At 47.4% G+C, this 14,107-nt stretch overlaps 1 protein-coding gene across 1 annotated transcript in view; it reads left to right on the top strand.

Moving 5' to 3' along the window:
- The first annotated feature begins 4,430 nt into the window (after window positions 1-4,430).
- XPO7 (exportin 7) overlaps window positions 4,431-14,107 on the top strand; it is a 54,560-nt gene continuing 44,883 nt past the window's right edge. Inside the window, exon 1 of the mRNA XM_033159194.1 lies at window positions 4,431-4,660. Coding sequence (XP_033015085.1) covers window positions 4,643-4,660 — 18 coding nt within the window. The 5' untranslated portion in view covers window positions 4,431-4,642. The remainder of the gene's footprint in view (window positions 4,661-14,107) is intronic.

The raw sequence follows: 14,107 nt of genomic DNA, 5'->3' as shown, positions 1-14,107 counted from the left end.
GGCTGATTTCTTTGAGAATGGATAAGTCTGATCTGTTTGCAGTCCATGGGACTCTCAAGAGTCTCCTCCAGCACCATAATTCAAAAGCATCCATTCTTCGACGATCAGCCTTCTTGATGGTCCAGCTCTCACTTCCGTACATTACTACTGGGAAAACCATAGCTTTAACTATATGGACCTTTGTCGGCAAGGGGATGTCTCTGCTTTTTAAGATGCTGTCTAGGTTTGTCATTGCTTTCCTCCCAAGAAGCAGGCGTCTTTTAATTTCGTGACTGCTGTCACCATCTGCAGTGATCATGGAGACCAAGAAAGTAAAATCTCTCACTGCCTCCATAATAATAATAAAATAGTAATAATAATAATGATGATGATGATAATAATAATAATAATAATAATAATAATGCTGCACAGGCTATAAGGCAAATTGCAGCAGGCATTGCTCCCTGCGTACAGATGACAAGGGGGCTCTGCATAATTTCCTGAGCTTCACAAAGAGAATTTCTGAATATATATATATTTTTAGACATAAAATCTTAGCAAACTGCTTCTGATGTTAACTGGGGGAGGCGGGAGGCTTGGAGAATGATATGCATACTTGGTTTTCTTCACCAGCTGAACGGAAAACATGTTAAAGGGTGGATTGGCTTTTAGAGCCCTGGGCCTCTGTGATGGCCTGGTGGGAAGCCAGGAGGTCAGAAGAGGATCAACAGAAGCAGCTAGTGGGGACATCTGGAAGGAGGAGTGGGGGGATTCTCTGGGAGAGGGGGTCTCACTCAAGAGTCATAGAATCGTAGAACTGTAGAGTTGGAAGACACCAAAAAAAGTGTCTAGTCCAGCTCCTGCAATGCAGGTATCAAAGCAGGAATCCAGGAAGTACAAAGCTTAGAGGTGGCATTGCCATACCAGAACATCCCCCCAGTGCTGCTCCCTGGCTCTCGCCCCCCCCCCACTCTATCTTTATCCTAGAGGTGGCCAGTATGGTGCAGCTGCCCAATGTTGTTGCACTACAACTCCCAGAATCTGGTGACCAGACTGCCTGGGATGGATGGGAGTTGTTATAAAAATTAGGTTCAACCCCAGAAGGGAGTCCACGAACCCGGGGGAGAGCCTTAGTAGGGCTCCCCTCCTCTCAGGAGCACTTATGAATAAATAGAGACGATACAGAATCTCCCAAAGCAAGGCGATAGCCCTTTATTAGAAAACTGCTGCAGCAGGGTGTTTTGCAAGCAAAAGACCACAAACAAAGGCGCACAAGCTCCTATATAGACTTTTGAAATTGCGCCCCTACAGCTCAAGACCACCCCTCCATACATTAGAATTACATCAAAAATTGGGAGGGCCTGGTAGCAGTGATCTGAGCATCTTGGACCCTGCCCCCATGTCTCCTCTTGCCCTCCACCAAAAACCCATCAAGTGAAACAAAAGATATTTACATTTCCCTATATCCCAGCCAAGTTAATCACACACTTTTGTCTGACACTCAGATATCAGGATGCCAGAGATTATCACTCAGGCAGAGGGCTGCTGTGTAGCTGGAGGGGCAACCCCCCCCCCTTTATTCCTGAGACAAAGAAATACTTGGTCAGTTGGGAGTCAAAATGGAGTGAGGCCTGTCTTCCTGTGCTGTTTTTCAGACATGTGGCCTTATTTGTTTTGGTACATTAATAACAATTATTATATATAAATAAAATACCTTAAAATTCTTACAACAGAGTTGTAGACCTAGGGCATCTGGAGAGCACCAGGCTGGCAAAGGCTTTAGGATCTCCTAGAACACACACAAGATGCTGGCATTTCTCTGCCCAGAAACAGCCTCTTATTTAGACCCGCAAAGTGGATAGGACAGAAAGTGTTACAGGTCTCCCAGGAAGAATATTTAATAGCTGGTTGTTTTCATTCCCTGCTTGCTCATAAAGCAAATGCAGCCCACACTTCACTGGAAAGGCAAGCCTTTCTCCTCCACCCTCCATTGCTCTTGCCCTCCCCTTCCTGCTCTTGCAACTTCACAACCAAGAGAGGTGCCCTGCCAGGAGGGCCCAGAAGGTCAACCCACTTCTGTCATGCTCAGGCCTCAGAAGAAGGGTGGAGCATCCCTAAAGGCAGTGGGTGGCGCTGTGGTCTAAACCACTGAGCCTCTTGGGCTTGCCAATCGGAAGGTCAGCAGTTCAAATCCGTCAGCAGTTCAAATCCGCACGATGGGGTGAGCTCCTGTTGCACTGTCCCAGCTTCTGCCTACCTAGCAGTTCGAAAGCATACCAGTGCAGGTGGATAAACAGATACCGCTGTGGCGGAAAGGTAAACAGTGTTTCCATGCGCTCTGGCACTCATCACGGTGTCCCGTCGCGCCAGAAGCGGTTCAATCATGCTGACCACATGACCCAGAAAGCTTTCTGTCTACAAATGCCGGCTCCCTCGGCCTGAAGCGAGATGAGTGCCACACCCCATAGTTGCCTTTGACTGGAATTAACCGTCCAGGGGTCTTTTACCTTTTCCCTTTTCTAGAGCATCCCTCCTCTGTCCCATAGCCAATAGGTTAGGCATAAGCAAACTCAGCCCTCCAGATGTTTTGAGACTACAACTCCCATCATCCCTAGCTAACAGGACCAGTGGTCAGGGATGATGGGAACTGTAGTCTCAAGAACATCTGGAAAGCCAAGTATGCCTTTGCCTGCAATAGGTGCTTTATAGCTATAGTTTGGAGGGTAGGGATCCCCCATATATAATGCAGATTTGTAACATGATAGTCCAGACCAAAATGAGAGGGGGGTGGACATTTATTTTACACTGGGACAATTTTTTGAAACTGTGTGTGGCATGGAGAAAGTGGATAGAGAAAAATTCCCACCCACCCCCTTCTCTCACAGCAATCGAACTTGTGGGTGTTTGATGAAGCTAAAATTAAGTACAAGAGTAAAGTCTTGTTGTCTGGGCAGCCCAAGACCTTCATACACACTGCCCAGGCTTGCGCCCCAGGGAGGTCGCTTAGGTGCTGCTAATGCAGCAGCTGGATTTCACTTCTGGAGGCGCACTCTATTGTCTTTTGAGACAGATGGATGTCAACCAGCACATAGTGAAACTTAACTCGCTCTGCAGGAGGCAGTGATGGGCACCAACCTAGACAGCTTTAAAAGGGGTTTAGACAAATTCATAGGGAGGGCTACTCAGCATGATGGCAATGCTCTGCCTCCACAGCTGAAGCCAGCAAAGTTTCCAAATACAGTACCAGAAACAACTACTGCTTGCAGGTTTCCCAATGGGGCAGCTGGTTAGAAACTATGAGAACAAGATGCTGGAATAAATTGACCTGATCCAGCAGGCTCTTCTCATGTTCTTATACACACTAAAAGGTTATTTAATTCCTCTTCACTTTCTGCCATCAAGGTTGTGTCATCAGCATATCTGAGGTTGTTGACATTTCTTCCAGCAATCTTAATTCCGGTTTGGGATTCATCCAGTCCAGCCTTTCGCATGATGAATTCTGCATATAAGTTACCGTAAATAAGCAGGGAGACAATATACGGCCTTGTCGTGATCCTTTCCCAATTTTGAACCAATCAGTTGTTCCATATCCAGTTCTCACTGTAGCTTCTTGTCCCACATAAGAGATTTCTCAGAACTTTTGTAATATGGCCCCCCCAAAATGGATCTTCTCAATTATGGATCTTCTCAATTTTGTACCCCCTCGGTTCAGTGCACCCTGCGCACAGGAACCACTCACGCTGCCCTAAATCTGGCACTGACGTACTCCACTTTGAACTCCTTAGGGTGTGGTATAAATGCAATAAATAAATAAATAATAAAAGCGACTTGGGGTACAGTGGAAAATGCCCTTGGCACAAACAAGAACAAGCCAAGGGTAAGAGGTAAAATGAAAAGCGATGTTTCTGAATACCAGTTGCTGGCAACCACAGGGGGGGGGAGGCGAGTTCTCTTGGGATCAGATCCTGCTTTGTGGGTTTCCAACAAGAGGCATATATCTGGTCCGCCCCTGTGAAAAAGAGGCTGCCTGGTCTGACCCGCTTATGGACTACAACTCCCATCAGCCCCTGCCAGCGCGGCCGCACGACGCTGAGGGTGATGGGAGATGTAGTCCAAAAATACCTGAAGGGCGCCCGGTTGGAGAAGGCTCCCTCAGACGCTTCCTTCCTGTCCCCACACCGCCTGCCCCTCAGAGGCCGGCTGTTTCAGACTAGCTCCCTACCCCCCCCCGCCCTCCATGGAGGAGCCCTGCCCCGCGCAACGACGCGCGGCCCCTTTAAGAAGCCATGTAAACAAAGTCCGATTCCACCCCGCACATTCCCCAGCCCCATCCGTCCCCGCGCGCGCGCGCGCGCAACAGTTCCCCCCCCGCTCCTGCGCGGTGACGTCACTGCGGCGCGACCGGCGGCTCCCTCCTCTACGCCGCCGCAGAGCAGCCGAGCCATTCCGAAAGCCCGCGCGGCGGCCGCAGCGGCGGCGGCGTCCCTGGTTCGTTCGCAGCCCTTAGAGGCCCCGCTTTACGCCGAGTGCGTGAGGAGGGCCGGCGCCAGTGCGCAGGCGCGGCAGCCCTGGCTGGGTCGCCTGCGGTGGGAGGGGGCGAGAAGCGGCGGCGGCGGCGGCGGCGGCGAGAGCGGCGGCGGGAGCGGAACATGAATGGAGCAAAATGGCGGATCATGTGCAGGTGAGGGGATGCGCGAGGGAGCGGGGAACCCGCTTCGCCTGGCCCTGAGCGGGGCTCGGGGGACAGGCCGCGCCGCCGGGCTAGAGACCTGAGGGGCTCTCGGGGCCTAGCCTGGCAGGGGCCACCCGGGGGCCGGGCCTAGCCGGCCGGGGGCCATGAGAAAATGCGCGCGGGGGCCGAGCTCGGCGGGCGCTTCCTGGGCCTGCGCCGGAATGGAGGAGGAGGAGGAGGGGCGCCCGGGAGAAGTTCGAGGCCGGCCCTTCAGGACCCGCTTCTGCCCGGCCGGTGGGAGGGTGGCCCCGGGGCCGGCTGCGGTTCGAGGCGCGTGGCTCCCCCGGTCACGGCCAGAACCCTGGGCCCGTGTAGCTCAGGACCGCCTGCACTGGCTGGCAGGCAGCGGCTCTCCAGGGTTTCCAGGAGGGCTCCCCACTTGGAGATGCCGGCGGGGGCTGAGCCTGGGAGCTTCCCGCATGCAAGGAGCGCCATGGCCCGTGGCCAGGCGGAGGAAGAGGCGCGGGCGGGAGAAGCGGGGTCGGATCCGGTCATGGGTTACTTCAGCGGGGTTTGATGCTGAGGAGTCGGAAGGGGTTCCGGCCCTCTCTGATCCAGCTTTCTGGGTTTGGGAAGGGGGACAAAAGATAGAGCACAGCAGAGTTAGGGAGCCCAAAACCCCAACAACTAGCCTCGGCCCACTTCTTAAGTCACTTGCCTCGGCTGTACTGTACTCGCTTCCACGGGAGGGATAGCAAAAACAACCTTCTGCCCTCTCTCTAGTCCCAGGTAGCGCAGCGTTATGCCGGGATTTTTATTCCTCTCAGTTGCTCTTTTGCAAACTCTGCTTTGGTCAGTCCAGCCTCCTTGGTGGCCTTTTTTGCCAGGACTGTGCTGTGGTTTAGAAAGAATGGAGAACTTGCAGGAGTTGTGCGGAGGGGGATGTGGGCCTTGGGCTCCTCCAGGGCAGTGGCTCTGGGCATAACATCCCCCAGCCTGCTCCTTCTGGATTTGGTTACCTCCAAGTGCCACAAGGGTGAGCTGTTCATTTGCTGGTAACTTAGCTGTGCAAGTTCTTGGAGATGAAATGCTTTGGAGTCACTTCACACATTGCAAAGAAAAATGGCTCCCTGCTCCTCCACCACCCATCATAGGTTGACATGTCTTTTCTGAAAGGCATTTGTGTAACTCCTTATAATTATACCCCCAGGAACAGCAGCAGACTGAGCCTCCTCTGGGGAGGTAGGTGTGTACCATCTCCCCTCAGATTTACAAGTGGCTGTTGTTGACACCAAGCGGGAATGCGAGGGCCTGTCTGTTGGAATGCATGAAGTGCCCCAAGTGTTTCCCAGATATTTTTCTTTTTCTTTTTTTAATTTTCCTTAGTTTTGCCATTAATATGAATTAGTAATGGTCTGATAAAATGTGAATTTCGGCTGTAGATCATTCTTTCTAGCAGAATAGTTAAGCTATAGAACTCACTCCCACAGGAGACGATGATGGCCACCAACCTGGATGGCTTTAAAAGAAGATAAGGTGAGACAGCTATTGATGGCCACTGGCTATGAGGTCTATACTGTGCCTTCACAGTTGGCGCAGCAATTCTTCAGAATACACTACAAGAGGCAAGAGTGCTCCCTATGCTTGGGTCCTGCTTGCAGGCTTTCCTTTGGAGCATCTGATTGTCCACTGTGAGAACGGGACACAATGGACAATTGGCCTGATCCAGCAGGCTCTTTATATGTTCTTACGTTAATCTTTGGATATATTCACTAGTCATTTGTTTTAATACCCCATATGCGCAAATGTAAAATAAGTTTCTCAAGTTTCATCGTGGCAAAACATCTGGTTTTCTGTTAAGTTTGTTCAGGCTGCCTTTATACCAGGTGAGCTTTCTTGTCCATTGAGCCCAGGATTGTCTACTCTAGCTTGCTGCTGCTCTCTAGTCTTCAGTGAATGCCTTTTCCACCGCCTGATTCCCTAACTAGAGATTGAACTTTGCTCTACTACCAAAAGTTTCAAGTTACCATCAACTGGGATGATAATTTAAATTGATTCCAATGAATGCATTTATTTATTGCATATATATCATACCTTTTCTCAAAGGAGCTCAAGGTGATGTACATGTTTCTCCCCTTCCTCATTTAATTCCCACAACATCCCAGTAAGGTAGGTTAGACTGAGTGGCAGCGACTGGCTCAAGGTCACCTACTGAGCTTTGTGTCCAAGTAGAGATTTGAATCCTGTTCTTCTAGGTTCTAGTCCAGCCCTCTAACCACTATACCACACTGGCACGAGTAGAATAATAGAATTTCAGAATGGGAAGGGACCACAAGAGTAATCTAGTCCAACCCTCTGCAATGCAGGGATCTTTTGCCCAATGTGGGGCTTGAACCCACAACCCTAAAATTAATTCACTAGAGAATTCCCTTCTCTAGTGAAGTCTGGTGTATACCAAATGTGAAAAAGCCCACTGTTTCACTGAGAAACTGCAGGTTCTGGTTGGCTTCCAAGCAGCTTGGATTTAACACATCTTGATCAATTCAGAACTTTATTGCTTGGATCATATTGACTATATGTGGTGGTCTTGTGAATAAATGAAGATGGCTTATCAGCTTTAAAAAGAAAAAATACTAGCCCTCCTTGCATAAAGATATTCTTGGTCATTTGTCCTGAAAGAAGAGCCAGCTCTTACTATTTACCAAAGCTTCCATATTCATCGAAAAGTTTTGTGGGCTACATGTGACCTGGCAAGCAGTTATTAACAGGTCTAGTGTATGATCCCCACACCAATGCTTGGGTGAATATATTTCATTGCAGGGTGTATGGGAGTCCAAATGCAGAGAGGTAATCTGGATTTTCTGATAGATCTCTGGATTGTTTGCAGCAAACTGGCACGGAGTTCTGTCTCCTAGTTTAAGAGTAGCAACAACAAAATTACCCTCCTCCCAAAACACACAAACAAAACTAACCTAATTTGTGCTTCTAAAAAGGAGAAAGCTTGGGGTAACTAGGAGTCCTTTTAGTGGAAGAACTGTGAGCTCTAGAATTCAAAGCACATTCCTGGGTTCAGGAGTTCTTCAGTGTATGGTTTTTGCACCAGCTTTGATTGATAGATCTTGGGGTTCTAGTAAAAATTGTAAGTAAATCCAGCAAGCAATAAGCCTGTCTGCATCTCCTAAGGGCATCCTTCAATCAGATAATAGGAAGTTCCATAGAGGAAGTTCAATAGAGAGAGATCTGTGTTTGCCAGGTGTTACCTGTCAGTTTAATATTGAAAAAGGAGTAATGAACAAATAATGTATGTGTACATGAGAATGGAAGTTACCTAGCAGGTAAGAGCCTGCTGGATCATTCCAGTGTTACATCCAGTCCAGCATCCTGTTCTCACAGTGGCCAACCAGATGCCTATGGGAAACCAGGAAGCATGACCTGAACATGACCATTTTTCTTTCACTCCTGCGGTTTCCAGCAACTGGTATTCGGAAGCATTTCTGCCCTCCTGACTAATAGCCATTGATAGCCCTCTCCTCCACGAATGTGTAACCTTTCATCACATTCTAAAACCCAAGAAGGTATCTGTAAAAAATAAATAAAGCCCCCCCCCTTTGTTTTGTTTGGGCAGCCCTTCAAAAATACTGCCACAGGTGCAGAGATTTGCAGTTTTCTTCCTGCAGATAGGTTAGCCATTTTCTCTTGTTTTTTAGTCTATAGGCCCTTGTTGCTTTCAGTCCATTGCTGTCTGAATGTAGCACACGGTAGATGCCTCTGAACTCAGCTGCATATCAGGAGCAGTAGCTGCTTGAACCACCTGACTGTTTCTCTCCGCCGTCCTGCTGTTTGTCCTCCGTTCTGGGATTTAATGGTGAAACTGGTTGGGTGGTTTTGGAAATTGTTCTAGGAGAGATTTCTTTACTGTCACAGCAGGATGTTGTTGGCTGGTGTGGATTGCATTTGAATAGAACTTTTCTGGAAGCAGGCCTTGTTCGGTATCACATTTGGGCTTTGAAATAATTCGTCGTAGGTAACATTGGATAGTTAGTTACCTTGGAGGGTTTTTGCCTCACTCTGTAGCACAGGGGTCCCCAAACTAAGGCCTGGGGGCCAGATGCGGCCCAATCGCTTTCTCAATGCGGCCCGCGGACGGTCTGGGAATCAGCGTGTTTTTACATGAGTAGAATGTGTGCTTTTATTTAAAATGCATCTCAGATGGGTTATTTGTGGGGCATAGGAATTCATATATTTTTTCAAAATATAGTCCTGCCCCCCACAAGGTCTGAGGGACAGTGGACTGGCCCCCTGCTGAAAAAGTTTGCTGACCCCTGCTGTAGTATATGGCATGTTGTCTAGAGTTGTTGTTTTGCACTTGTCTGACAGCCCTGTACTTGCTCTTAGTTTGTGGTACACTGCTGTCATCTGGATTCGGTAGATAGCCAGATCAGAGTGGAGGTGGTGAATGGCATGAGATTGGACAAGATGGCACTTGGGCTCTTTTAGTTCTGATCTTATGTAAATGTTCACTTCCCCTTGTAAGTCATCGAGGCAAGCACAGTCCAATAGAGATTATGGCCTGCTGGGGTCTTGATCAGTCTTCTTGTTTTGCAATCCTTGGGAATTGGAAAAAGGTGGTCTGTTTAGGCCATGAAGCTCCACAACTTAGAATCATAGAATTGAAGAGTTGGAAGGGATCCTGAGGGTCATCTAGTCCAGCCCCCTGCAGTGCGGGAATAATTTGTGCAGTTTTATGCAAGACTTCCTCAGCCTAGTTTCGTCTCTCTGTATGTTTCAGACTGCAACTCCTTTCAGCCCCAACCAACTTGGCCATATGATGCTAAGGCTGAGGGGAGTTGACTCTAAAACATCTGGAGGGCACTGGGTTGGGGATGGTTGGTTTGGATACAGTAGCAGATCAGTGCTTATTCTCTAGCCCTGTAATGGCTTGAAAAACAAGGCTGCCACTGTCAGTTGAGGGAGAAAGTTGGTGTGTTTTTGCTCGCTGCTCATGACTTTTGCTTTGGACTTGAAGGGCTGTTATTGTGCGTATCCATTGCAGAAGATGCTCAGAGTGGCTTGATGCTGCCATTCTGGGAAATTATGGTGAAGCCATCATCTGCTCCAGTCCCATTTGAAAGTTTTTCCAAAGAGCAGGTTCTGCGATAGTCAAAAAAGTACAGTGGTGCCCCGCTAGACGAATGCCTCGCTAGACGAAAAACTCGCTAGACGAAGGCATTCGTCTAGCGGAAGGCTGCCCCGCAAGACGAATTTGTCTATGGGGCTGCCTCGCAAGCGGTTTGCATTGCCGCTTCGCTAGACGAAAATATTCGCAGAACGAATTATTTCCGTCTAGCGGGGCACCACTGTACTGCAAAGTTGGTCTTTCCCTCACCCTATTCCTGCCCCACTTGTACTACTTTTGAGTTTTCTTCTCTTCAGTATTGCTGCCTGTTGAATGTGTGTCTGTCTGTGTTGCTGTTGTGGGACTGCTTGTGATGTCAGCACCATAAAACAACTGACTTGGTGTATATTTCTTTCATTCAGTCATTTGGGAAGAGAATCTACATAACACAAAGTAGCACTTTTTCAGTCCTTTCTGTAGCATTCCCCCTGCCCCCAGAGTATAAAGTGACTTTAATAATAATAATAATAATAATAATAATAATAAACAACTCCATTAAAGCAAAAGGTGCCTAGATAATCAGTTGCGGCAACTGTAACCGAGGTTTAAGGTGCCATTCGGTGATTAGGTTATACATCTGAGTTTCTAACGCTCCTTGTTGATAACTGACTTGTACTATGGCAGTACTGACATCTGTTACACTCTTCACTACACTGCCTGACATTTTATGAGTACCAATGCCCACTTAACTGTTCAGCATGCTACCAGTACCTGCCATCTTTTTAAACCGGTCACCTGACCAATATAGTGTTTCCCATTTGGTTCTGACTTCAACTTCTGGAGTGGCTTTAGACTCCACCCTGGCCTCAGTTAAGGTTACTAAGGGACTTTTGGGAACCCTTTGGTCCTCGGGAATTGGCCATCAAAAGTTTTGCTGTCAGCACTCCCATCACTAGCAGACGGGCTTTTCCTGATGTTTCACGTCTCCCAAGAAGTGCAGTCCTCTCTCCAGGCCACTTCCTGACATCCAGTTGCTGCAAGACACCTGAGGCATTTAAGCATCAGCTTTGACTTCACATATGCCCCTGTTCCACTAGCATTTTACATTTTGGTGGCAAACTCCACCGTTCCATTCATACTTGGTGTGTGAGCCCCGTGGGTTGTTGGTTGCCACCAGGCTTCCAAATTAAGCAGGGCGCATTTCAAACTTAAAGATTCTCCCTTTGCAAGCACCTCAAAAAGTCTGCGTGCCATTTTCTGCGCCTGGCTGATACTCGAGGATTACCGAAATGTATATATTTTGAAGCCTCGAAATATATGTTAAGGATAGACAGTATGCTGAGGACTTTAACAATAAAGAGTAGAGTGTTTTGAAAATTGAAGCATGGTACCAATATTTTTATTGTAAACACCAAATTAAACATGTATTAACAATTTCTCTTTAAAATGTGATATTAACAGTGTTTCACTTTTGTGAATTGTGTATTAGTTCATGCTTATCAAAATAATAAACAGAAAGTGTTGCCGACCCCTTCCCCCAAATGGTGACTAGACATTCTGTTTTGGCACCCACAACCCAGGTTCCAGGAGCCATTTGGCTCTTAGCTTTTCTATCCCAGTTTCTAACACTGGTTGCTGTACAGTACTGGGTATGCAGTAGAGCAGGGGTCAGCAAACCTTTTCAGCAGGGGGCTGGTCCACTGTCCCTCAGACCTTGTGGGGGGCCAGACTATATTGGGGGGGGGGAATGAACCAATTCCTATGCCCCACAAATAACCCAGAGATGCATTTTAAATAAAAGCTCACACTCTACTCATGTAAAAACACCATGCAGGCACCACAAATAAGCCAGAGATGCATTTTAAATAAAAGGACACATTCTACTCATGTAAAAACACGCTGATTCCCGGACCGTCCGCAGGCCACATTTATTTATTTATTTATTTTTTAAATAAATTTTTATTATTATTTTTCAAATATACAACAAATTAATTCAGCATCTAATACAAATTATATCCCATAACTCCGCCGAGTTTGACTTCCCTCCCCCACGTCAGTCGGTTTTGTAGTCCAATCTTATCGCACAGTTTTTTATTCCTCCATATTAGTCTATGTCAAAGGTTTATTCCAATCCTACCAGTGTCTTCAAACTTCCTCTATTCAATCTTAAGTACTCCACAAATTTACTCCAATCTTTTTGAAACCTCGAGTCATCCTGGTTTCTGACCCTGCCAGTCAGTTTTGCAAGTTCAGCGTATTCCGCCATCTTCGTCTGCCACTCATCAATCGTTGGTAATTCCTGTAATTTCCATTTTTGGGCAAGCAATATTCCGCAGGCCACATTTAGAAGGCGATTGGGCCGCATCTGGCCCCCAGGCCTTAGTTTGGGGACCCTTGCAGTAGAGTTTGTCTCACTTCCCATGGCACCATCAGTTAAACCCTCCATCTTCTCCTTTTAAAAGAGGCGATCAAAGCCCTGCTTTGAAAGGCTGCCGTGGGATCTACCAGCTTCATGGGTTCCGTTCAAAGTATTTCGCCGTTGCCAGAAAGACGGAGACTTCTTGCCCATATTAGACAAAAAGAATAGGGTTTTTTTATAAAAAAAATCTATATTTAACTTCATGAAGTAATCAAAATACTTTACAACAAAACAAAGAGTCATGTGGTGAGTTTCTGTTATAAATCCATAGTGCATGGTTGGACATGACATTGGGACATGAAGAGATTCAATCCAAAGTCAGACTAGAAAATAAGATCATTGTTCTCACAGGAACAGAGAGAGCCAGTAATAGTGGATATTGGTATGTTGTCAGTACCAAATAAAAAATTGATGGGAACCTACCAGACCTGAGATTGTTTCTTAATAGACATCAGAAACATGCACCATGGGGTGGTGTAATCCATTGGCTTGGTGCCTTGAGAAGCATGCGCCCAAATGGGTCAACTTTTCTGAAATTACAATATGTATAGGGCCTTCAGAAACCAAAGGCGAGTGGGAGGTGACATTATAGAAGTTCATAAAATGGCTCGGCTCTGCCTCCACAGTTGGAGAAAGCAATGCTTCTGAATACCAGTTGCTGGAAACCATAGGAGTGGAGATGGCTCTGGTGCTCCAATTCTGCTTGCAGGTTTCCCACAGGCATCTAGTTAGCCACTGTGTGAACAGGTCAAGATGCTGGACTAGATTGGCCCCCTTTAGCCTGATCCAGCAGACTTTTGTAGTGTTATTATGTAAGAGGAGGTGCAGTAATTGCTAGATCTTGTTTTGAGATTTACACCTTGGAAAAAACTCCAGCTAGTGCTTCTTCAGTGCTCTCCTGCTCGCTGTCTCATGCTTCCATCCTTATCTAGTGTGCACAGGGCTCCTTCACTGCATTGCTGCTATGCTCAATACTACTTTATCTAGGTTTGATATTGTCCAGCCATAGTAAGGAATAATCCCCACCCTTGGGTTGGCCAAACACATGCCTTCATTGGCTGGCAGCTGGGAAGTGAGCATTTGGCAGGTCTGAACAGGATGGTGTACAGTCTTCTGTAGCTGGAGGGGCAGACACAGAATGGGGCACCAAGGGGGTTGAAATGTTCTGCACTCTTGTCATTTGAAAAGGAAAACAGTCATCCCTAAGAATCTCCAAATAACACCTTAGAGTGTGTTTGAATGAATCAGGTTTTTTTAAGTGGCCACATACTGAGTTTTTCTGTGGCTCTCAACCTTGCAGTCTGTTCTGTATGGTTTCATTGCGTTTTTTATAGTGTGATCTGGCCATGTAGCGTTAAGTAGTTTATTTTATGACTTTTTGTGTAGATGTACATAAGATGGACACGGGTGGCGCTGTGGGTTAAATCACAGAGCCTAGGGCTTGCTGATCAGAAGGTCGGCGGTTCTAATCCCCGCGACGGGGCGATCTCCCATTGCTCGGTCCCAGCTCCTGCCCACCTAGCAGTTCGAAAGCACATCAAAGTGCAAGTAGATAAATAGGTACCGCTCCGGCAGGAAGGTAAACGGCGTTTCCGTGTGCTGCTCTGGTTCGCCAGAAGCGGCTTTGTCATGCTGGCCACATGACCCAGAAGCTGTACGCCGGCTCCCTCGGCCAGTAATGTGAGATGAGCGCTGCAACCCCAGAGTCGGAAACAACTGGACCTAATGGTCAGGGGTCCCTTTACCTTTACCTTACGTAAGCCACATTGTGATGGTTTTACTGAAAAGGCAGTCTAAGAATTCCTCACTAATACAATGGTACCTTGGGTTACAGACGCTTCAGGTTACAGACTCCGCTAACCCAGAAATAGTACCTCGGGTTAAGAAATTTGCTTCAGGATGAGAACAGAAATCGTGTGAC

This window comes from Lacerta agilis, chromosome 8, assembly GCF_009819535.1.
Source record: "Lacerta agilis isolate rLacAgi1 chromosome 8, rLacAgi1.pri, whole genome shotgun sequence".
Lineage (NCBI taxonomy): Eukaryota > Metazoa > Chordata > Lepidosauria > Squamata > Lacertidae > Lacerta > Lacerta agilis.
This window is presented reverse-complemented; position numbering and strand designations above follow the sequence as displayed.